This window comes from Sciurus carolinensis, chromosome 3 (genome assembly GCF_902686445.1).
Source record: "Sciurus carolinensis chromosome 3, mSciCar1.2, whole genome shotgun sequence".
NCBI classification, from domain to species: domain Eukaryota; kingdom Metazoa; phylum Chordata; class Mammalia; order Rodentia; family Sciuridae; genus Sciurus; species Sciurus carolinensis.
This window is the reverse complement of record NC_062215.1, coordinates 20,214,252-20,240,007: the sequence shown is the minus strand read 5'-3', so window position 1 is coordinate 20,240,007 and position 25,756 is coordinate 20,214,252. Positions and strand designations below refer to the sequence as shown.

Here is a 25,756-nt window from a genome sequence, read left to right as displayed (position 1 = left end):
CCACCCCCTTCCTTCAACTAGGCTCATGTTTCTAAACTCCAAGACAAATGCATCAGGAGGCACTCAAGCCACTCTCATTACTGTTCTTCCTAGAACTGAGTGCCTTAAAGGCTTACAGGACTCCTTGGAAGATCATCTTCCTACTTCTTCTTTTTTTTTTTTTTTTCTTTTTGGTACCAGGGATTGAACTCTGCACACTCGGCCGCTGAGTCACATCCCCAGCCCTATTTTGTATTTTATTTAGAGACAGGCTCTCACTGAGTTGCTTAGCGCCTCATTAAGTTTCTGATGCTGGCTATGAACTCTCCATCTTCCTGCCTCAGCCTTGCAAGGGACTGGGATCAAGGCATGCAGCACTGTGCCTGGTTCATCTTCTGACTTCTTTTTTTTAATCTGAGCCCCCAAAAAACAGCGACGAAAAAGGACCTGAGAAGAACAAGCCTAGAAATAATGATTCTCCTTCCTCAAAAGATCATTTCTCAACTATTCCAACCCTCCTAGGTTTCAGCAATGTTCAGATCCTAAGGAGAATTAACACTTCATCCAGGGTGTTATCTGAGTGTATGCACAACTGTGGTTCTGTGGTCTGCCTTATCTAAACAAGAGAATCAAGAAATGAAACTAAAAATAAGAATAAACACACATGAGAGTTTAAAGGCTAAAATTATGGAATTACTGAGCAGAGTGAGGGGAATACAAGCATTTCCTTTCCTTGTCCCCAGTAAAATACTACAAGCAGCCCAGTGTTTATTTCTGCATGGGCTTGAATTTTAGAAGAAAATTTTACACCAGCTAAGGTTTGAAGTGGATTGGGTGAAGTGACACATGTCTGTAATCCCAGCAACTCAGGAGACTGAGGTAAAAGGATCTCCAGTTCAAGGATAGCCTGGGCAACTTAGTGAGACTCTGTCTCAAAATAAAATATAAGTGACTGGGAAGTAGCTTAATGGTAGAACACCCCTGGGTTAGATCTCTAGTACCGGGTGGGGGTGGGGGATATGTTATATAATTTATATATATTATAAAATTTATATATGTTCTTTGTATAACTCTCTCTCCTAAATATACAAAGAATTTTTTTTCTTTTTCTTTCTTTCTTTCTTTTTTTTTTTTTTTTTGGCAGGGGCACTGGGGATTGAACTCAGCAGCGCTCAACCACTGAGCCACATTTCCAGTCCTTTTTATTTTGAGACAGGGTCTCACTAAGTTGCACAGGGCCTCAATAAATTGCTGAGCCTGGCCTCGAACTTGCAAACCCCATCCCTCAGCCTCCTGAGTTGCTGGGATTATAGGTGTGCACCACCATGCCCAGCTATACCAAAAACTCTCAAAACTCTCAGCAATTAAAAAAAATTTTTTTAAACTGGGTATGCTGGGTACAGCAGCACACTCCTATAATTCCAGCAATTTGGAAGGCTGAGGCAGGAGTTCAAAGCCAGCCTCCGCAATTTAGTAAGACCCTAAACTACTTAGCAAGACTATGTCTCAAAATTAAAAATAAAGAGAACTGGGGATGTGGCTGAGTGGTTAAACAACCCTGGGTTAAACCCCAGTTACCAAGTAAAATAAAATTTTAAAAAGTTGGGGCTGGGGAGATAGCTCAGTCGGTAGAGTGCTTGCCTTGTAAGCACAAGGCCCTGGGTTCGATCCCCAACACCCAAAAAAAAAAAAAGGATTTTAAAAAATCGAGCAAAAGCTGGGCATGGTGGTACACACCTATTAACCTCAGTTATTTGGAAGGTTGAGAAGGAAGATCATGTAAATCTGGGACCAGCGGAGGCAATTTAGGGAAATCCCATCTCAAAATAGAATTTTAAAAGGGCTAGAGATATAGTTCAGTATAGAGTGCCCCTGGATTCAATCACCAGTACCATAAAACAAAAAGGAAAAACTGGGCAAAAGATCTGATCAGACACTTCACCAAAAAGAATATACAGGGGCCAGGGTTGTAGCTCAGTGATAGTGCCTAGCACAGGTGAGGCCCTGGGTTCGATCCTCGGCACCACATAAAAATAAATAAATAAAATAAAGGTTAAATTATTTTAAAAAGAGAGAGAATATACAGATGACATAGAATGAAAAGATGCTCAACATCAAATGCCATTGGGAAATTGCATATTAAAACAGTAAGGATGGAGGACTGGGGATATAGTTCAGTTGGTAGATTGCTTGCCTTGCAAGCACAAGGCCCTGGGTTCAATCCCCAGCACAGAAAAAAAAAAAAAAAAGTAAGGAGATGCTACTAAACATCTATTAAAATGGCTAAAATCCAAAACATTAATAACATTAAACGCAGGTGAGGATGTAGAACAACAGGAACTCTCATTCATTGTAATTCAGAATGCAAAATGGTACAGTTACTTTGGAACATGGGTTGGCAATTTCTTATAAAACCAAACATACTCTTACCATATGATCCAGAAATTGTGCTCCTTGGTATTTACCCAAAGGAGTTGAAAACTAATGCATATGTACCATGCATGAATGTTTACAGCAATGAAAAGAAATGAGCTAAGCCACAAAAAGATATGGAGCACATGTATGAGACTGGATTCAATCCCCAGTTCTAAGAATTGTTTTTTAATGAAATTATAATTCAACAATGTTAAGTGAGGATTGGTTATGACTTAGAAAAACGGTGTAGACTTTGAAATAAAAAATGAATAAATAAAAAAGAACACTACTCCAGGGGCTAGGGCTGTAGCTTAATGGTAGAGCCTTTGCCTAGCATGTGTGAGGCACTGGGTTCGATCCTCAGCACCACACAAAAATAAATAAAGGCATTGTGTCCACATACAACTAAAAAAAAAAGAAAGAAAAAGAAACATTCCAGTTTCTGATATCTAATTTCTAAAAATCGCACCCATTCAGAACTTAGTCTTAAGTATGAATTCACACTGGATGGCCAATCACTTAGCCAGAGGGCACCTTGAAGTGACCAAGATAATGCAACAATCCTATCAAGAAGTATCATTCCCATTTTACAGATAAGAACAGAAAGGTTAAGTGAGTACATGCAGATAATGGCAGAGCTAAAATAACTTGGGCCTTCAAACTCCAGGGCTTGTCTAATTATCTGCATTTAAGTCTTATCTCTACTATAAGATCTCTGACAAGTAAATTTCTTTTTTTAATTTGTTGTACATGAGACCTTCACTATATCACATGTAACAAATTAAAGTTAACTTTATTAAGACCATGTCTGAAATAAATCAACACTTCTTATAAAATTTAAAGACAATGCCCGCCCTCCCAAGTACTTGAGATTGAACCCAGGGGCACACTCCCACTAAGCTACATCCCCACTCCCTTATTTATTTACTTATATTTTTTTTTACTTATTTTTACTTATTTTTTTTACTTATATTTTTATTTCTTAGGCTTGGTTTCACTAAGTTGCCCAGGCTGGCCCTGAAGTGGCAATCTTCCTGCCTCTTCCTCCCCACATTGCTAAGATTACAGGTATGCACCAGAAGAGGGAGACTGAGGCGGGCTAAGGCAAATCCAAGGCCAGCCTCAGCAATCCAGCAAGACCCTCAGCCACTTAGCAAGACCCTGTCTCAAAATTTAAAATTTAAAAAAAGAGAGCCGAGGGCCTGGGTTTGTGGTTCAGTGGTAGAGAGCTTGCTGTGAGGCACTGGGTTCAATTCTCAGCAATGAATAGAAATAAGTAAATAAACTAAAGGTCCATCAACAATAAAAATATTTTTTAAAAAATTAAAGAAAGGGCTGGGGATATAGCTCCGTGGTAAAGCACCCCTGGGTTCAATCCCTAGTACTAGGAAAGAATGAAAGAGAGAAGGAAGGAAGAAGGAAGGAAGGAAGGGAGGGAGGGAGGGAGAGAAGGAGGGAGGGAGGAGAAAGAAAATAAATTAACCCAAACAGTTAGAAACTGCCTTAAAATGTTCATGGATATTCTAACAAAATCAGACTAAACACTAATCTGGTAAAGTCATAATTCTTTAGTTAATAACAATTTATCAGATTAATATTCAGATGTTAATATCAAGGAGAATAAACAAAATAAAAAGAAATCTTTCTTTACAACATGTCTATAGGACCATTTATCTTTATCTCCAAAATAAAGATTTTTAAGCCCTACGGATAAGATTTCACTAATCTAAATGTTTTATACTCTATGGTCCTTGTAAGGCAGTATTTCTTTTTCTTTTTTAAAATTTGGTACTAGGGATTAAACCCAGGGGCACTTTTACCAGAGTCACATCCTTAGCCTTTTTTATTTTCTGAGACAGGAACTCACTAAATTGCAAAGGCTGGCCTCAAATTGTGATCCTCCTGTCTCAGCCTCCTGAGTCACTGAAATTATGGTCGTATGCCACCCTACCAGGACAAAGCAATACTTCTCAAACTAAGGACCAATTTGCATCAAAATACTAGCATGCCTGTTAAAATGAACCTAGAGCAACTAAATCTTACTCTTCAGTGCACATCCATAGAATCTTCCTTCATTTTTTTCTTCTCTCCCCCCACCCACTTATTTAAACAAAAAACACAGGGATTCTTATAGTTAAACAGTATTCAAAACTTTCTGCTGTCAGGAGCTCTTTTAACATCCTCAAACTTTGGTGACCCCCAAGGAAATTTTGTTCATGGAGATTATATCTATTAGAATGTGTATAGCAGCTATAAATAGGTATTAGACAATACCTATTAGGCCGGTCCACACAAGTAATCCCAGTGGCTTGGGAGGCTGAGGCACGAGGATCGTGCACTGAGCCAGCCTCAGCAACTCAGTGAGACCCTGTCTCTAAATAAAATGTCAAAAGGGCTGGGGATGTAGTTCAGTGGTTAAGCACCCCTGGGTTCAATCCTCACTACCAAAAAAAAAAAAAAACCAACCTATTAGAAACTATGTTTTAACAATTAAAATTGACAAAATTTTAAAATATTTATTAATTCATTCTTTAAAAACAGTAAACGCTAGCATAAATAACATTTTTATAAAAAATAACTAAATTTTCAAAAACAGAGTGACATTATTAAAAGTTCTGGGTATCTAATGTCTGGCTTAATAGAAAACAGCTGGATTCTCATAACTGCTTGCATTCAGTCTGTGGCAATATGTTGTTTTGGTTGAAATACTTGAGAAAAATTTGATTTCACCCAGATACATTATTTGGAACAGGGAGAAATTTCTATCTTTTCAGATCATTTTGGATACTCTTTAATATTACACCAAGAATGAAATAGTGATAATTCCTTAAAGTCAGTTGCAATGTGGAATCCAAGACCATGTTGATGAACTTCTCATATTCGGTTACATTAAGATCCATTAGTCTATCTTGCATTTTGAATATAATGTCTGCCATGTATGATTTTGTAATATCACGCATTAGTCATTTTGAAAACATTTCAGTACTCAAGTTTTCAAATGCTGACATTTCATTATATACCATCCCTCCAAATTGCTTTTGTTAACACTGAAAAATGCCACTCCAACTGGTGATACACACCTGTAATTCTAATTACTTGAGATGTTGAGGCAGGAGGATGTTCAAGGTCAGCCTGGGCAATTGAGTGAGACCCTTCTTCAAAATAAAAAATAAAAAGGATTGGGAAAGTAACAACTCAATGGTAGAATGTCCCCCCCACACCCCCCAGGTTCAATCCTCACCACTACCACAAACACAAAAAAAAAAAATTTCAGAAGAAAAAATCATTTTCGTTAATATTGGGAAACTGTCAAACTCACAGTAGTGAGTATAAGTTTTCTCAAATTTTAATTTTTACTCTAAAACTCTAATTTTATCATTGGCAACAGATATTGTCAGTTGTTTTCCTTGAACAGACAGCTTCCCTTCTTTCATTTTTGAGAAAATGTCTGCCACTATCCAGCTGGCCTCTCAGTCATTCTTTCAAGTCAAAATAGTATTTCATGAAAAAAGCAAACTACTGAAATCACAACTCAATTCAGAAGTGCTTGTTCAGAAGACAGCCATTACACTTCAGCATACAGAAACTGCTTTATTTTGTGCCTCCCAGTTCATTACAGAATATCAAAGACATGTCCTCAAGGGTTGAGAGAATGAAATTAATACTGTTTATTGTTTCACTAGGGATATTCTTAAATGAAACCAGTATTTTTTCCTGAGTGAACTGAATATAATGTCAACTGGTATAAGTGCAAATGTCAATTAAGATAAAATGCAAATATCTATATTATGAAAATAGTTTCATGTTTGGGTTTTCTTGGGGTTTTTGTTTGGTGGTTTTGGTGCTGGGGTTGGAACCCAGGGCCTTGTGCATGCTAAGCATGCACTCTCTCTTGGAGCTATAACCCCAGCTCCCTATTGGGTACTTCTAACCCAGGATCTCAGCTCTCTGCAGACACGGAAATATTTCTTTGATTAATAAACTTTATTTATTTATTTATTTATTTATTTTTGGGTGTTGGGGATCGAACCCAGGGCCTTGTGCTTGCAAGGCAAGCACTCTACCGACTGAACTATCTCCCCAGCCCCTAAACTTTATTTTTTAGAGCACTTTTAAGTTCACAGCAAAACTGAGAATACAAAGAGTTCCCAAATAATCCCTGTCCCAATCACACATACAGCCTCCCCGACTATGGACATTCTGCACAATGGTATTAGAAACAGGAATCTTTGATGGCTCCATGAACTTAAGAATCTCCTATATGCTAAACCTTCCACAGGATTCTACTCTTACAGTGTACTCCCACACAGAACCTGGCCTGATACATGAATTCACATTGTATATTTCACTCTAATGAAAAGAGACAATCACACAAGAATCAAGAATAGGTATTGATATTGATCCAGAAAACTTCAATTATTCCACTTGCCCATATGCATAAAAGAGTTACCATCCTAATTATGTTTTATTTTTATTAATGTTTCAGTAAATTTGCTTTCCCTACACATATTGATAAAAAAAAAAAAAAAGGCCCACATACAATACAAAACTGATTTGTCAGGGAAAGTGAGTCTGAGATTAAATATTTATTGTGCTTGAACCACAAGTAGAAAAAAAAAATTTCAAAGGCTGACTATTTTAATGCTAACTCGATGCAATATTGCACTTTGGTTTACAGAAGAGGTAATTACACAGCTAGCATCGGGGTTTTGAGGTTTTGAGGATTACATTTAGGGTGGCAGCGGGGGCGGGGCGAACAAAGGAAAAGTCTAATGCGTTTAGATTCTGCCAGAAAAACAGTGCTGTTGAAAAATAAAACAAAATTAACAGTAGAAAAGATGCAGAAAACATGCATTTTAGGAAGCTTTCACCCAAGGAAGTGCTCAAGTTCAGCCTCAAATCCTCTCAAAACAAGAATAAGAGGTCACAGCATACCACAAACTAATGCAATCAATCAACAAAATAGGAAAACAGGTGGTTGACACAGACTGGGCAGTTTCCTAAATTAGGCTCACCTTCGCTAATCCAAATCAGTTTTCAGAAATGGCTTCTACAAAAACTACCCAAACATCCCCCTAATAATTTACACTCCTCCTCCACGATATGGAAGCCATTATTTACCAGAAGTTTTACTTTCTCTTTCAAGCTCTGCTGGCTTCCTCCTGCCCCACATTTGGCCAAGAAACAACTGTGTAGCCTTTTCCTTTCTGTCTCCTCCAATCCAAAATTGGAGAATTGGGGTGAGAAAATCTCTTTCATGTAGAAGCCAAGTGGTTATTCCATTTGCAAGGTTGTTTTGAATACTGATTAGTTTTCAAAGGAAAGTTACAAGGGCAGGAAAATAAAGCTCTACACCTCTGATTAACTACAATTATACACGTATACACCCCCTCATATACATTGACTCATGGTACATACATACAAACACCAATAGATGTGAAAGGACATCTAATTCAGCTGAATAGTGCACAGCAAATCAGTTCCCAGATTCATACAGATCATCCATACCATCTGGGACGCCTCCTCACCCCCAAACTAAATGATATCCCAGCCAGGTACCTGTGGCTCGAGCCCATACCTCCAGCTACGCATGGACAGGCAGAAGGATCACTTGAACCTAGGAGTTGGAGGCCAGCTTGCGTAACACAGAGAAAACCTGTCTCAAAAACAAAAAATTGGGCTGAGGATATAGCTCATTTGGCTAAGTGCTTGCCTAGCATACACTAAGGCCCTGAGTTCAAATCCTCATCACCACCAAAAACAAAACAAAAAGTTGTCCTGTTTTCCCAGTCTGACCCAAAATTAAGTTCTTCTCATTGACTTCTTTCTGAGAAACACTCTAATCACTCCTCTAACCTCTCAAACCTTCAATATTATCTGTACTTTTTGTGTCATGAAAAACCCCAAGGGACTATTCCTGAGTGGTAATCAACTTTTAATGTGTTGAATATTAAATAGGATGTAATCAAAGCTTTTGGAGAAGGCAAAGAGACTTACCACAAGGGCCTTTGTGTAAACAGGAATTTACAGTTTGCCATGTCTATACCTTTTACGTGAAGGCCTCGGTCTCCTCTACCACAATGTAAATCCCCAGTCCCTATTCATTTTGTTTTTTTCCCAGTAGCTTAGAATCTCCCAATTACTCTTTATTTCCTTTGGGTCATTAATGACTATCATGAATCATAACTTGCCCAACTTTGTAGTTAGATACTGCAGTTTGTAATAATTGTGATTATTAGCATTTGAATGTTGGCTATTTACCAGGCACTATAAAAAGTACTTTATGGTATAAGCATTATCTTGTTTAATCCTTACAACTCTATAAGTGGACCTGATATCCAGGTGGATACAAAAACAAACCCAAAGAAGTTAAAGCATCTGGCCCAAGATCAAAGAGATGGTGGATCTGGGATTAAAGTTCAAGGTCTCATAGTCCACTCTTGTAACTCCTATAGCAACTATGCACCATGAAACCCTCAAACACACTGCACAAGTGTTTCAATACTACAATAGTTTACCTTTTAGGAAAGTTCAAAATATAAGTTTCTTTGCTGATGCAATGTAAGTCAAAAGTTAGGTGAATGTTCAGTAATTAGTAAAGTTACTTATTCCTTTTTTTAAAATGGTACTAGGGAATGAAACCAGAGGCACACTATCACTGAAATACAACCACAAACTTTTTTCTTTTTCTTTTTGAGACAGGATCTCACCAACTACCCCAGGCTGCCTCAAACTTGTGATCCTTTTGCCTCAGCCTCCTGAGTTGCTGGATTACAGGTGTGAACCACTACACCCAGAAAAAGTCATTTATTCCTATAAATGGGGCTAACAAAAGGGAAAGGCAGATAGTTCAAACATTATTTCCTTTTGGGGACAGATTTGCCTTCCTTATTATTCTTTTGATTCTTAGAATGAATTTACAGTAAACATATCCAAGATAAACTGGTAAACAGAAAAAGTTGCAAAAGATCTGGAGAAATACTAAACTATTGGTATGATAATAAATTTAATTTTTTATAATAGCATGTATTACTTTTGTAAAATGGACAAAACAACTTATTTTAATGACATTTAAACTCCATTATTGAGAAGGGACCAGAGATGTGACTCTGTGGCCTCCTCACCCTCAGTTTAGTTCTCCTAAATTAAGAACTTCCACTTATAGCTCCCTGAATACACTGTGCTGTTTTAAGCCTCTGCACACTCATGTTCTTTCAGCCTTGAATGAACTGTTTACAACTGAACTTTGGCAGAATTTCTATTCATCCTGCAAAACCCTATTCAGGTGTTCTTACCTGCTAAAGACCCATTGTAATAAAGTCTTTCTCTACACCATGTAGAGAACTAATCTCTTTTCTTGGACATTTAATAAGAATTTAGACTTACAGAGCTCTCACCATGTACCAGCATAGTGCTAAGCATTTTATCTGTCTTTTCTTACTGAATTTTCAACAATACCTACAAGAAAGGTACTCTTAGCATCCTCTCCTTTTACAGATAAGAAAACTGAGGCTCGGATTCTGATTAGGAAGCAGCAGACCCAAGACCTGATCCCAGATCTATTTGATTCCAGAGCCTGAGTCTTGAACCACTACCCTCATTGCCTTAAATCCACACTGGCACAGCACACATCCTGTTCTCCCCAACATTTCTAGTTCTATGAAAACAGGGATGATATCTCATTCTTCTTGGATTCTGCGTAGCACAATAATTGGCTTTCGGTGTATATGATTGCTGATCTGAATTAAGAATTGTGATAGTCCAATGGGCATGGTGTTGCATGCCTGTAAACCCAGCGGTTCAGGAGGCTGAGGCAGGAGGATTTTGAGTTCAAAGCCAGCCTCAGCAAAAGCAAGGGGCTAAGCAATTCAGTGAGACCCTGTTTCTAAATAAAATACAAAATAGGGATGGGGATGTGGCTCAGTGGTCAAGTGCCCCTGAGTTCAATCCCTGATACCAAAACAAAAAAATTGTGATAATCTTAACATGACAAATGAGAACTGACTATAAAAGAAATTCATTCTTCCAGATGCTATTCCTTTTAAATATTGGAAGCATTTCAAACAATTGATCACCAAATACCATCTGGCCAGTATGACTAAAGTGCACCAGAGTAAGCCAAGGTCACCAGCAACAAGTGTGTAAGCACCATAAAAATTCTTTTCACCATAGTCAACAAAGTCAGAGACAGCTCAGCAATGTCATCCCGCTGTATCTCACAGACTGCTCCAGAACACCAGCAGTTCTTCAGGATTTGGGGATGTCCCTCAAGTACTCTTTAGGTGATTTTTAAAATAAGTTACCCAAAAGTTATAGGACAAAAAAAAAAAAAAAAATTCAGTATGAAAGATATAAAATGTGAGTGATGGGGCTAGAGGTGTGGCTCAGAGGTAGGGCAATTTGTCTAGCATGATGAGACCCTGAGTTAGAGCACTAGGTCAGGGAAGGTGTGGGAGTGATTTGTAGCCAATCAAAAATCCTCAAAAAAATACTTCTGCACTTAAACACTCTATGCTTTTTTCACCTCTCTTTGCATGCTGGCCCCATGTGTAAGGTCAGACTCAAGTGACAACTCCCCTAGGACAGAGGGCATACCACTGAATTACTCTGTACAAATCAGAGGACCAGGCATGTGTCTGACATAGGAGGTACTCCATAACTCTAGCACTTGGCCTCAAAATCCTGTACAAGTTTCCCCTCCAGGACAGAACTGCAATTCCTTGGTCTTGCATTCAAGACCACTTACTTACCTTCCTAAACTCCCAGGATTTTGTTTGTGCTATATCCCCATACCTCCTTACCCCTAGCTCTTTATACTCATTATTTGGGACCCGGTTCACTTCTCTCCTTTGACAAGACTACCTAGACAATTCTAAACCTTGTAACCTTTCCTTACTTAAGAGATCTGTACCATTCAGTGTAGCACTATCCAATAGAACCTGCTAAGATAATGGAAATGTTCTAGATCTGTACTATATGTTCTTTTGTATATAACAGCTACTTGTTGGGCAGCACAGGCATAATGCCTCAATAGCTCTTTGGTAACATCAACCTGCTGCATTGGATGGTTAAAACATTCAAATTACCCCTGTAGACTGAAAATTCTGTGAACAAGTCACATCTTATTTTTCATAGCAAGTCTCATAACATTGATAAAAGTATTTGTGGATGCGCATACCAGTTCTCAGAAAATATCAGCAAAAAGGTGCTGGACTCAGGCATCTGGAATGATGTTCACCATCTCTGCCCCATCTGAATATCAAGACACAGAAGCAGGAAGGAAAAAACAACTTTCTGTAGACACAAATGACCACTGATCAAGCCACAAGGCACTCAGGTTTAAATGACATTTAGGTCATAACTTCCCTTTACATAAAACTTGCCTAAACATCTCCATTAGCAGGTAGGTAAATTCTGATGGCAAATTATACGGACAAAAAAGTTAATTACTTCCCAAGTTAGAAATAGAAGTTACACAGTAAAATGACCTAAACCAGTCCTATTTGTAGGACTGTTTCACCTGTTTATTGAGCATGTATTGCCACTGAAGTCCTTCAGCCTACTGAACATATGTTAGAATCACTGACATTTTTCCCAACAGGGCATATATTGGCATATATATATACTTAGAAGTATCAATAGTCAAAAGAACACAAAATACATAGAAGGCACAAGTTTCACCACTGTGGTACCTTCACCCTGGGTGTCTTGTCCCTTTGGCTTCAATTTCTTATTTTCAAAATAGGGTTAACATTAAGTGAACTACCTACCACACAACCCCTTTGTAGATAAGTCACAACTATGGGTTATTTCTAAGTGGTTAGTCTTCCCAAATGAACTACATAAAAAGATAAAAGATTTATGAATTTGCTAATGGTTCTTAGTGAAGTATATGCCAACAAATGGACTAAGATCAACACTCCAACATTTTTTCCCCCAGATTTCTTTATCCCATCCCACTGTGCAAATACCTGAGCAAAAATTCTGCAAGTACTTAGGTCTGGCACATGTAATGAGGAAACAAATGTGTTGACTCAGGGAACACAGATATATTTAATATAAAATATAACAGAAAATTGGCTGAATCAAGTCATAACACAGTCTAACTCCTCATGTAAAAAACTGAGATTTACTGCTTTGATTTATTCAAACCAATGCTTCATCAGAACAGTCAGTCAAAAATAAACAACCCAAAGAATAAATAAACCCTTTAGATGTAAAAAACAGTAGGTACACACTATCTACATGTTTAATAAGAAAAAAAAAAAAGACTTACCACACACTTCATATTACAAAGTGATATGTACTAAATGTTAAAAAAGCAACGTGGATGAGAGTTTGAATTTTGCTAACTAAATGCAACCACACCCCTCAACAGGTAAAGTTCGCATACAGGGCTTGGCCAAGGCCAGCCTGTCTTTGTTTCCCTCTATTCTACATTTACCCAAGACCTTGGCTCTGAGACAGAAAACTCCCACTCTTGATTGGTTCATTCTGTCCCATGCAATTAAGCAACACCACAATCCAGTAAACGCAATGGTTCAATTATTTATCTTCTAGTCGAGGTTACCAGGTGTTTATAAAAGAATAATATCAAGGAGGAAAGAGGTTTATTGCTCTCTAGAGAAGGCTTGACTGGGTATTTGTCTTTTTTTATTTTTACAAGGTAGAGAGATGCACAGCTTAGACCTAGAAAAAGATGGGGATGGGGCAGAATTTTTAGAGTATGAGTCTGTCAATTTCCCTACAGGAAACTTGATTATTATGCAATAATCCTACCCACAACCAGCCAGCCCGTGAGGCTATAGGGGGACACCTATTCCCACCTCCAGAGGGGCACAGCTGGCTTCTGAAGGGGCAGGAGCAGGCCAAGGCGGAGGAAGTGGCAGAGCCCGCGAGGGGGGCAAGAGGCTCTTTCCAACACGCGCACCACCACCCCATCAGTGATCTCCGCCGGCGTGACAGTCGCTCCCGTGCCCAGACGGTCCCCAGAGCCCCAGGGAGCAGGAAGTTGGGGGGCTGTCGCTCACTCTGGCCATCCCCAGACTAGTATGTCCTCGCTCCATGATTCTGTTCCTCGAGCTCATTCCCACTCTTCCTCTGCTTCTCCCCTTTCTCCCAAGACCGAAACTTCCTTCCAGCGCCCCCTTCTCATCCGAGACCTGCTCCTGTCATCCCAGGGAGTTGTCCCTTCAGTGCGATCCTCCGTGACTTCTCATATACCCCCAGCTCCACTGAAGTGTTCATTCGCAACTACCCCCAAACACTCGCGAAGGCTCCCAGACCCTGCCGCGCCTCCCCCGGGTCCCCACGCCAGTCGGCCGTCTGGGGACGCGGCCCCACCCTTCGCCCCCTTCACCTGTTTCTCCAGCTGTGAAGCCCGACAGGCCGGGGCTGCGCTTGCGCCGGGTGCGGGTGGCCGGGCTCCCTCAGGCCGCCGGGCCTCTCCTAGCAGACGCAGAGACGCAGCGCCGAGCTGGGGTGCTCGTCAAAGATCCGGTTAGGGCTCGTTCCCTCCGCTGCGACGTCGGAACCCCAGGCTCCCCCTCCCGGTCTACACCGCCGCAGCTCCGGAAACCGCTGAATTACAGCCCCTCCAGCCAATCCCTACCCAGCCCCTGCCTAGCCAAGACACGCCGTCATGCATAATTCATGAGACGGCCAGTTTGTTTGGCCACCCAGAGGCCCCCAGAGCATGGCTGTATATCCGAAGCCCCACCCACAGACCAATGAAAAGAGCCCCTAGGAGAAAGGGCGGAGTCAAAAGAAGACTGGGTACGCCCCCGTGCTGGCTGTTCCAAGAGCTTAGTGCTCCTCCCTCCGTAATAACCGGGGAAGAGCCCAAGTCTTGGGCACAGAATTACGGGGGGAGGTGGGGAGATGACCGGAATGTCCTGCTGAAAACTCAGCTGAGTTCCTGGCAGTGCGTGACGTCAAGACACTTTAAATGCCCTGATACGGCTCCCTCCTGCCCGCTCTCCCTTTTCCCGGCCCTTGGCACACGTGGGGCGAGGTTAAGAGCTTCTTACCACGTGGGAATCAGCCAGTTAAGACTCCCAGGTATCACCGGATCCTCTGGGGGCCCTACTCTTGAATTGGGTGTCTGAGGACAACAAAAAAGAACATGGGCGACTCCTGCCTGCTTTGAACTTCGGTTTCTGCGTGAGTCGTGGCACACACACCCGGAAATATGACGTGAAAATAGAGTAATTACTAGATTGCTTGGGGAGAAGATAGTGAATATAACCCCGTCCTCCTTCCATAGCTTCAAGCATCAAACGCCAACAGCTAAGTTACTCGCTGGTACAAAGAAATGCAGACATTATATATATATATGTCTGCAATATGTATATGTATGAAGACTGACACATATACACAGTATTTGACATTTTTAGGCTTCTGAGTCGAGTTACCTAAAATTGCCTTTTTCTTTTCCACCTTGTCTATTTGATATGCAAGTTTTACAGAATTGAAGCCAATAACTCATAGGAAATGTAGACATTTTGGCTTACACAATAGAGGATGAACTTTGCGGAACGGAGTGTGCTGATACTATCAGGGTTTTTTTAAAATACCAGTTGTTAGTACTTCTGTTTGTTATCTTCGTCTAACACAAAGAGGGATAAAGATAAAAATCTAGCTGACTGAGATTGTGAATGCCTATAATTCCAGCGACTAGGGAGACTGAGGCAGGAGGACCCCAATTTGGAGACCAGCCTCAGCAACTTAGCGAGGCCCTAAGCAACCTAACCAGGTCCTCTTTCAAAATAAAAAATGAGAAGGGCTGGGGAGCCAGGGATGTAACTCGGTGGTAGGGTACCTCTGGGTAGAATCTCTAGAACAAAATAAATAAATTAATAAAATCTAAAAAGGGTTCATTATCTTACTATAACAATTTTTTTTCAATGAAACTAATACATGGTCGTGTTTTTTAAAAAAAAAAAAGAACAGTTCAAATAGGTTGAAAATGTTAAATGAAATCTTCCTCTCCTTTCTCCATCATTCTTTCTCCCTAAAGATAGCTATTCTTATTAATTTCTGGTGAGAAAATCAATGACTCTTAACCTTTGATGGGTCACAAATCCTTCTGAGAATTGATGGAGACTATGAATTCTAGCCTCAGACATAGACAGCACAAACTGAGCATGGTGGTGCATTCCTATAATTCCCAGCTACTTGGGAAGAATAGGCAGGAAGCTACAAATTAGAGGCCAGCCTGGTCAAGTTAGTGAGACCCTAGCTCAAAAAAAAAATGAACTCGGGATGGTGGCACACATCTGTAATCCCAGCAACTCAGAAGACTGAAGCAGAAGAAACACAAGTTTGAGGCCCTGTCTCAAAATTAAAAATAAAAAGGGCTGGGGAGTTAGCTTAGTGGTAAAGTGTCCCTGAGTTCAATCCCTGGTACCCAAAAATAGTAATAATAACCAATAAAAGAAAATGTGCATACCTGTAATCCCAGCAGTTTGAGAGGCTGAGACAGGAGGATCTCAAGTTCAAAACCAGCCTCAGCAATTTAGCAAGGCCCTAAGAAACTTAGCAAGACCCTATCTCAAAATAAAAAGGGCTGGGAATGCAGCTCAGTAGGTGTGAGTACCCCTGGATTCAATCCCTGGTGCAAAAAAAAAAAAAAAAAAAAAAAAAAAAAAAAATGAAGAAGGCCTGGGTTCAATCCCAAATAGTATGGAAAAGAAAGAAATATACAGCACAGTATTTTACTCACGGATTCACATGACTCTCCAAATACCTGAAGCCTATCTGAATCTGGATGATTCAGACTTCTTGTACCACCTCATATCCATTTGTATTTGTGTGTGTGTGTGGCTTGTGAATCAAACCCAGGGCTTCACACATGCTAAGCATGTGCTTTGCCACTGAGCTACATTCCCAGCCACCATCTCAGATCCAAGTGAGATGTGAGAACCTCTACAGAGCAACTGGTAGGGTCACTGATGGTGGACTTGTGTCTCCCATTGCCTGGTAGACCCAGACCAGTGTGAAAATTGCCATATTTATTTATGGACAGTGTTTGTATTGATCACTGTTTATCTTTATCTTCACTACTGGACAGATATCTCCTACAACAGTAAACCGTCTTTTAGTTGTGGTATCCCATACAGTTGATGGTTCCCTGATAACATAGGGTATGGTATTTGTTTAATGATTTACTGCTGACAAACCACTGACATACTTGTTATCTCTTTTCTTTCTCAAAACAATCATGTGTAGTGGATAGGAGAGACCATGCTATCCACTGATGGAGAAAGAAGGTCAGGGATGGGGATGTGGCTCAGTGGTGACGCACTCCTGGGTTTGATCCCCAGTAAAAAGAAAAGAAAAAAGTAAACGAAAGCCAATGGCCCTGTAATCCCAGTGGACTGTGAGGCTGAGGCAGGAGGATCTTAAGTTCAAGGCCAGCCTCAGCAATTTAGCAAGACCCTAAATAATTTAGTGAGACCTGTCACAAAATTTAAAAAATTTTAAAAGGGGCTGGGATGTAGCTCAGGGTAAAGCATCCCTGGGTTTAATCCCCAGTAACAAAACAAACAAACAAACAAAAAAACCCTACTATGACACTCTCAAGATCACAGAGGTGCTCACAGGTAAAACAGTTTAGAGCTAGGATTTTGGATTCCACAACTTTGTCCTTCCACAACTTTTGCCTACCTCCTCTGACTGCCCAGGAGCTAGCCTTCTTTTCCTTCACAGTCCTCCCCACCATTCACACATAAAATCTACCCCCTGAACCTATCTGTTCATCTTATGAAAATTTTCTTCATCCCTGCCGCTGTTCTTTTTACACACTTTTTTGGGCAGGGGAGAGGGGAGGTTGCTGGGAATTTAACCCAGGAGTGCCTTACTACTGAGCTACATCCTCAGCTCTTTTTAGTTTTTATTTTAAGATAGTCTCCCTAAGTTTCTTAGGGCTTTGCTAAGTTGCTGAAGCTGACCTTGAACTTGCTATCCTTCTGTCTCAGCCTCCAGAGTTGCTGGGATTACAGGCGTGCACCACCATGCCCAATCCTTTTTCCACACTTCTTCCAATCCCCTGCTTGGCTAAATGCTGTAGCTTCTTTCATTTGATTTTGTCTCTTCACTCCATCCCATCCTTCCCCTGGCTGCTATGGACATCATCCTAAAAATTAAATACACAAGTAAATATTTAATCATGTCACAGTTTACTTTCAAAGCTCTACTGTTAAACTGAGCACAGTGCTACATACCTGTCATCCCAGCAACTCCAGAGGCTGAGGCAGGAGGCTTGAAAGTTCCCTAGGCAACTTAGTGAGACCCTGTCTCAAAATAAAATTTAAAAAGATCTAGGGGTGTAATTCAGTGGTTGAGCACCCCTGAGTAAGTTAAATCCCCATAACCACCAGAAAACCCCAAAACAAAACAAAACAAAAAAAACTTTAGTGTTCCTTGATATCTACAGGATAAAATCTAAATTAAAATTTAAAAATACCACTGACAAGCATAATCAATGTCCTTTTTTTGTGTGCCCCCCCCACCTAGTGGTAGAGATTGAAATTAGGGTTTTTTGCACATGCTATGTGAATGCTATACCACTGAGTCACATCCCCAGAGCTCCCTTCTTTTCTTTTTTGGTACCAGGGTACCAGGGATTGAACCCAGGGGCACTTAAACACTGAGCCACATCCCCAGTCCTTTTTGTACTTTATTTAGTGATAGGGTCTCATTGAGTTGCTGAGGGCCTCGCTAAATTGCTGAGGCTGTCTTTGAACTCTTGATCCTCCTGTCTCAGCCTTCTGAGTTGCTGGGATTACAGGTGTGTGCCACCACGCTTGACTTCCCCTTCTTAATTTGACACAAAGTCCTGCAAATCCTGAACCCCTCTTACATCCTTATCCCACACACTCTAGGCTCCCACCCTGAATACATCAGCTTCCTCCAAACATGTCAACCCCTTCTGTAACTTTATGCCTTGCAGGTGTTCTTTCCTCCTTAGCATATCTTCCTTTTCCACAGTCCCAACCTGAGAACTCTTACTTGTTCTTCAAAGTCTAGTTCCCACATCACCTCTTCTGGACTTTTCCTAGATGCTTCCAGGAAAAGTTAATCTCTTTCTCATCTAGAACAGCATTCACCACCTTGAACTGTCATGCGTCTATTTATTAGGCTTTTTCCTACAACATTTATTATGCAATTACTATGTTCCAGGGACTATAATAATCATTTTACATAAATTATCTCAATTTAATCCTCACCAGAACCCAGTGAGAGGGGGTATTATGATTTTTATCTTATAACTGAAGAAAATAAGGCTTAGGGAGTGAAAGATTAGTCCAGAACTGGTCCCACAGCTAGAAACCAGGGGCAAATTTAGACCAGGTGTGATGGTACACACCTATAATCCCAGCAATTTAGGAGGCTGAGGCAGGTTCACAAGTTCAAAACCAGCCTCAGCAACTTAATAAGGTCCTAAGCAACTTAGACCCTGTCTCAGAAAACAAAAAGAGCTAGGGATGTGTCTCAATGGTTATGCACCCCTGGGTTCAATCCCTGGAATTTAAAAAAGAAGAAGGAGAAAGAGAAGGAGAAAGAAGGAGGAGGAGGAGGTGGAGGAGGAGGAGGCAAAGGGGAAGGGGAAGGGGAAGGGGAAGGAGAAAGAAGAAGGAAGGAGAAACAAATTAGGGTCAAACTCAGAATGACAATCAGGTCTGACTGACTCCAAAACCTGGACTCTGCTAAGATTCTAGAAAACATCTCCCTCCAAGCTTTGAGTTCCTGGAAGCTCTAACCCCTTCAAGCTCACTTACATAACTCTCACATCTAGAATTTAGCCCTGAACTCACCTAACAGTTGAGTTAATCGGGTGGTAGAGCACTTACCTTGGGTTTCATCCCAGTAGCACAAACACACACACACACACACACACACACACACACACACACCAAAAAAAAAAAAGAAAGAAAGAAAGAAAGAAAAAGAAAAGGACCTGAGTTAACTAAATATTAATAAATAAATGTGTTGTATCGAATAATCATATATGCTATAGCAAACACTTTATGGACTTATGGAGTGTTAATTATCTACTAATCACTGACTGCTGTGAGCCTGTATTAGCCCATGTAACACATCTGTAAATTCATTTAATCCCATGAGTAAATGTTATTTTATATAGTGAAGAAAAGGAGACCTATCCAAAGTGACTTATCCAGGAACATAGAGCTGGTAAATGGCAGAGCCCAGATTCAAATCCAAGTATATCTGATTCAAGAGCTTGAGTAGACCTCAGGCTTAAGCTCCCTCTTGGATTCCCAAGGAAGAGTCTAAAGGAGAGAAAGAACACTGCCCTCTACCCATCAAAAGAATAAAGACAATGTGGATGCTGGGTGAGTCTATGATGGCTTATAAACATGTCTACAAACTCTTTGCTAATTCTCCTATATAAAAGTAGTCTTAACGGAGCATTTGCCTACCATGCACAAGGCCCTGGATTCAATCCCATCACTGAAAATAAATAAATAAATAAGATCTAATCCATTCTGCATGACTCATTTCTAACAAATGGAATGCAGTGGAAGTGATGTGGCATGAATTTTGAGGTTAGGCCAGACAGCTTCCACCTGACTCTTTCTCTTGGACATTCACACTTGGAACCCAGCCTGAGTCCAGCCAAGGCCCAGGTGACAGCAAGCATCACCTACAAGTTAGCCAGCCTCATGATTCCAAGCCCCTGCTTTTAGGCCACTATGATGGAGGCCAAGTAGAGCAGAGATGAACCATTTTTGCTGAAACTTCCCCAGATTACAAATTCACAAGTAAAGTGACTGTCATTGTTTTATGCCACTAAGCTTAGGAGTGGTTTGTGGTTTTTGTTTTTGCAGTGCTGGTGATTGAACCCAGGGGCACTCTACACTGACCCACATCCCCAACCCTTTTTATTTTTTATTTTAAGACAGGATCTTGCCAAGTTGCTGAGGCTGGCCTCAAACTTGTGATTCTCCTGCCTCAGACTCCCAAATTACTGGGATTACAGGCATGTGCTACCCTCCTCAGCAGTACTTACTCAGGATAGTTTTCCATTTATCACCTCAGAGACACTCAGGAACCTAGGCTAGATGAGGACCTGAAACTGATGAGACTTAGTAAATTTATAGAAACTTTCATTTACTGCCCTAAGTCAAGAGAGATATATGGCATCCAGGTGTGGTGGCACACAATTATAATCCCAACTACTTGGGTGCAAAAACACTTCTTGGGCATCAAGCAAGCATTTCTTTTCCCTCCTGCCTGAAAAGCAGTTCCTCACCACTCAAATCTGTCAAGCCTAAGCTTCCTCCTACATTGATTGCCCTGTCATTCTGTTCCTCTAGTGGCTTCCTGTGACCCTTAGGATAAAGGAGTTCTTCATCTCATCCCCTTCAAGGCCCTGCCAATGACTTCCCTGCTGCCCACTGAATTCCAGCCAGTCCATTTCCCAGCTCAGGATCTTTGCATCTGCTGTTCCTTCCCTTCCCTGACTCTGGCATAGCCAGTTCCTTCTCACCCTTCCCCTTACTCAGAGAGACTTTGTCTAACCACCCACACCAAAAGTTGCTCCCAACCTATTCATCTTTATCTCTTTATCCTGTTTCCTGTGAACTCTTATCACGATTCTTATTTTATTTATCTCTTGGCAGACTTCCATATCTGTCTCCTCATCATAGTGTCAGTGCCAGGAAAATGGATCTTGTCTGTTCTTAGGTATTCCTTTGTCTCACCAGTACTGGGCACAGTGCAAAGCATATAATACATGCTCAATAAAGAGTGAATGAGGGGCTGGGATTGCTCAGTCAATAGAGTGTTTGCCTTGTAAGCACAAGGCCCTGGGTTCAATCCCCAGCACCCCCCCCCCAAAAAAAAAGAGTGAATGAAAAAAAAAAAAAAAGAGTGAATGAGGGGCTGGAGTTGTAGCTCAGCAGTAGAGCACTTGCCTAGCATGTGTGAGGCACTAGATTTGGTCCTCAGCATCACATAAAAATAAATAAAATAAAGGTATTGTGTCCATCTACAACTACTTTAAAGAAAAAAAGTGAATGAGGGGTTGGGGATTTAGTTCAATGGCAGAATGCTTGCCTAGCACACAGAAGGCCCTAATTTTCATCCTTGGCCCTAAAAAAAGGGGGCGAATGAATGGCTGGGCCTGTTGTCCTTGAATCCCAGAGATTCAGGAGCCTGAGGTAGGAAGATCCCAAGTTTGAGGGCAGCCTCAGAAACTTAGTGAAACCCTGTCTCAAAATAAAAAATAAAAAGGGCTTTGGGGCTGGGCACAGGGGCACACACTTCTAATTCCAGTGGCTAGGAAGCCTGAGGTTGGAAGATGGCAAGTTCAAAGCCAGCCTCTGCAACTTAGCAAGGCCCTAAGCAACTCTGTGAGACCCTGTCTTAAAATAAAATACAAAAAAGGGCTGGGGATGTGGACTCAGTGGTTAAGTGCCCCTGGGTTCAATTTCTGGTATGTAAATTAATAACTTTCTCTTGCTCCCCACTTTCTGTCTCTGAAGATACTTCCTCCTTCCAGTCTTGACCTTTTGTTTCCTCAAGTTCCCCCTCTTACCATCATTGCTGACTTGTTCCACCAAGGTAGCTTCTGCCCTCTCCTTTCTAGAGGACAGAGTTCTTGAAGGCCTACAGGAACCACCTCCTCATCAAAATTGATGCCTTCTTCTGAGTTATTTAATTTTGTTGTAGAATCTGGTGCTGTTGGTTATTCTCCCTCTTCCTGCTGAGACACTCTTTCCTTTTTTTTTTTTTTTTTTTTTTTGGTATCAGGGATTGGTACCTCGCTAAGTTGCCGAGACTGGCTTTGAACTCACAATCCACATGCCTCAGCCTCCCAAGCTGCTAAGATCACAGTCTTGTGCCACCATGTCACATTTATATTATATATCCTTATTTTATGAGGATAAAAAATGAGTGGAGGAGGGACTCATAGAAAGGAACTGAAATTGCTTCCAAATCCAATGAAGAATTGAACATCCACATCATGGGAACAGCAATTCCAGGGACAGGAGTTTGTGGAATATTCCACTGAACCTCTTTGCTCATCTTGATTTTACTTGAAATGTTCAGCTCTGTGTCAGGTCAAAATATAAGTTCCTGAGCTGGCGACATAGCTCAGGGGTAGGGCGCTTGCCTAGCATATGTGAGGTCCTGGGTGCCATCCCCGACAAAAAAGAAAAAATACCTTCCAAGTTACTGGCAGCAGAGAGGATTTCACTGACTCAGATAGGACCAGATAGCCATCTTTGACAAAGCCACTGTTGACAGGGATAGGAGTCTCTGGTCACCTAGCAGACAGGAAGCCTGGAGGGTAGGGGCTTTTCTGAGCAGGGGACATCCCATCTCATTTGCATCAGGATTACCTGAGATGTTTATGAAATTGCCCTACACCTTTTTTTCTTTTCTTTCTTTTTTTTTTTTTCTTTTTTCAGTGCTGGGAATTAAACCCAGGGCCTTGTGCTTGCAAGGCAAGCATTCTACCAATTGAGCTATATCCCCAACCCTTACCTTTTTTTCTTTTTGAGGTGCTGGGGATGGAACCCAGGGTCTGGTGTATACTAGGCAAATGTGCTACCACCGAGCTCCATGAACTCCATTCCCAGACCTGTCCTTCTCCTTTCTGGTCATCCTATAGTCTAATTTACTTTACTGGTTCCCATTCCTCCCAGTATCCTCTGACGGAGGGCACTCCTGCCTTAAATTCTTTTTTCCCCCCCAAGTGTTGAGGATGGAACCTAGAACCTCACGCATACCAGGAACTCGAACATGCTCTATCACTGAGCTGCCCCCAGCCCTCCGCCTCCAATTCTAGTTCCACCCTCTCCCCCACCAAACTCCTTCCCTTGGAAAACTCATTTAATCCTACCATTTCAGCAACCACCTTTTTTTCCAATTAACTCTTATGCTGCATCTCATTTGGTGCAGATATACTACTTTCTGTCCCGGGTCTGTAGGGACTTCTGCAAAATGACACCTTCTATTTTCTCCTCTATGAACAGAATTCTGTTTTAGTTATAATATTCCATCATTCTACTAACTGTTCCTCAGGACTTCCCTCAGCCATCCTGCCCCTATGCCTTTCTGCACACTGTTCCCTTTGCCTGAAGAAATTTCCCTGCCCCATTTCATTACCTTTATTTAATTAAAACGTATTGAGAGCCGAGCGTGGTGGCACATGCCTGTAGTTCCAGCAGCTTGAGAGGCTGAGGCAGGAGAATCATGAGTTCAAAGCCAGACTCAGCAATTTAGGGAGGCCATAATTAATTTAGTGAGACCCTTTCTCTAAGTAAAATATTTTAAAAAGTGCTGGGGATGTGGCTTCAAGGTTAACCACCTCTGGGTTTAATCCCTGGTATTAAAAAAAAAAAAAGGATTGAGACTGGGCAGGGTGACCCATGCCTATAATCCCAGCAGCTCAACAGGAGGATCAAAGCCAACCTCAGCAATTTAGCAAGACCCTGTCTCTAAATAAAAATTTTTGCTGGGTATGGTGACGCAGCCTGTAAACCCAGCAGCTCAGGAGGCTGAGACAAGAGGATCACAAGTTCAAAGCCAGTCTCAGCAACTTAGTGAGGCCCTAAGCAACTCAATGAGACCCTGTCTCTAAATAAAATACAAAATAGAACTGGGGATGTGGCTTAGCAATTAAGCATCCCTGGGTTCAATTTCTGGTACCTGAATAAATAAACAAACTGTATTGAGCACCTGCTATTTTAATAGATACTTCTTGGTATTCTGCCTGGCTCACAAGTCCTCCTTTCCTGGGATTTGTTCCTCCCAACCCTTCAATCATACACTAGAATGAATTCCTTCAGTCACATCTATTATATAATCCTTTCCCCCGACCATAGATTATTAAATCCAAAGTGAACACCGGTGTTAACTAGTTTAATCAGATTCTCTCTGCCAGGAATCTGGAACTTGAAACTGAGAGACACAGAGCCAGGACGCCCTGAGAGCTGAGTTCCATCAATGCCAGCACTTCTGAGAGGGCAGCCCATCAACTCCCTTCACAAAAGCCCCTGGAGATCCCCTAATTCCTACCCTTCCTCGATGACTGTGCTCAGTGATTCCATGGAGTCCAAGGGATCTCTTGGCAGTTATCCAGCATTAACTTCCTTTTCCCCATTAAGCCACCCAGTGTCCTTTTCTTTATAAGTCATGTGTCACATAATGACCTTTTCTGCAAAGATGTTGTAGTGTTCACACAACATCCAAACTGCCTCAGGACTTAAGTCATACTTGATTGTTCTTTCAACCAAATAACAATAACTAATACAAGGATGTTTGAAATACTTTAGGTTCTGGTGATTTGAAAATCAAGTAATGTGCTGAAATCCTACCTGCATTTAGAATAGCAATTTAAAAGTCACCCTCGTCCTTTAAGTCTTCCTATATTCCCCAAGCAGGATCAATCCTCTCCAGCGTGTTGTCCTTACACTTTGCTCTCTCTCTCTTACAGTCAGCTCTTTGGGCTGTTTCGAACATCTGCCTCTCTCACTAATTGCAAACCCTTTAAAATCAAGGGCTAGATCTTGTCTTTTTCATCTTCGTCTCCTAGCACAGGATCACAAACTGACCATTTGGAAAGAAGATCTGTTGCTTCGTCTGCTTCTCTTCCTCTCCCCTTTCTTTCATTTAAAGATATTTTTAGTTGTAGATGGACACAATACCTTTATTTATTTATATGCAGTAGCTGAGAATCGAACCTAGTGCCTCACATGTGCGAGGCAAGTGCTCTGCCACTGAGCCACAGCCCCAGCTCTTCCTCTCTCCTTTCTATTGATATCAGCAAACCAATTCTCCTCTGCAAATAGTTCTCCTTTACTCTTTCTTATTTTTTCTTTTTCTTTTCTTTCTTTCTTTCTTTCTTTCTTTTTTTTTAAGAAACAGAGTCTGACTGTGTTATCCAGGCTGGCCTCAAATTCCTGGGTCGAAGTGATCCTCCTACCTCAGCCTCCTGTGTGGCTGGGACTACAAGAATGGACAACCACACACACCCTACTTTCCTTCGCTTCTTTTGCAGTGAGGTGGGGGAATGCTGTGAACTGAACCCAGGGCTTTGTGCATGCAGATCACGTGCTGTATCACTGAGCTACACTCTCAGCTTTTTTTTTTTTTTTTTTTTTTTGGCACCAGAGATTGAACCCAGGGATGCTTGACCACTGAGTCACATTCCCAGCTCTTTTTTTTATGGGGGGAGGGAGTGAAAGGGGGTACCTGGGATTGAACTCAGAGGCACTCGATCACTGAGCCACATCCTCAGTCCTATTTTGTATTTTATTTATAGACAGGGTCTCACTGAGTTGCTTAGCCCCTTGCTGTTGCTGAGGCTGGCTTTGAACTCACAATC

General features: G+C 41.2%; 1 protein-coding gene across 5 annotated transcripts in view; it reads right to left on the bottom strand.

Moving 5' to 3' along the window:
* The window catches only part of Stat3 (signal transducer and activator of transcription 3), a 60,480-nt gene extending 46,498 nt beyond the window's left edge, over positions 1-13,982 (bottom strand). For 3 of the 5 annotated variants that reach the window (XM_047542881.1, XM_047542878.1, XM_047542882.1), the window contains exons 1-2: positions 13,754-13,982; positions 11,573-11,646 (exon numbers count right to left, since the gene is read on the bottom strand). In XM_047542881.1, the coding sequence (XP_047398837.1) occupies positions 11,573-11,616 (44 nt within the window). In that variant the 5' untranslated portion in view covers positions 11,617-11,646; positions 13,754-13,982. The remainder of the gene's footprint in view (positions 1-11,572; positions 11,647-13,753) is intronic. The other 2 variants (XM_047542877.1, XM_047542879.1) reach the window with 2 other exon arrangements.
* Positions 13,983-25,756: the final 11,774 nt, after the last annotated feature.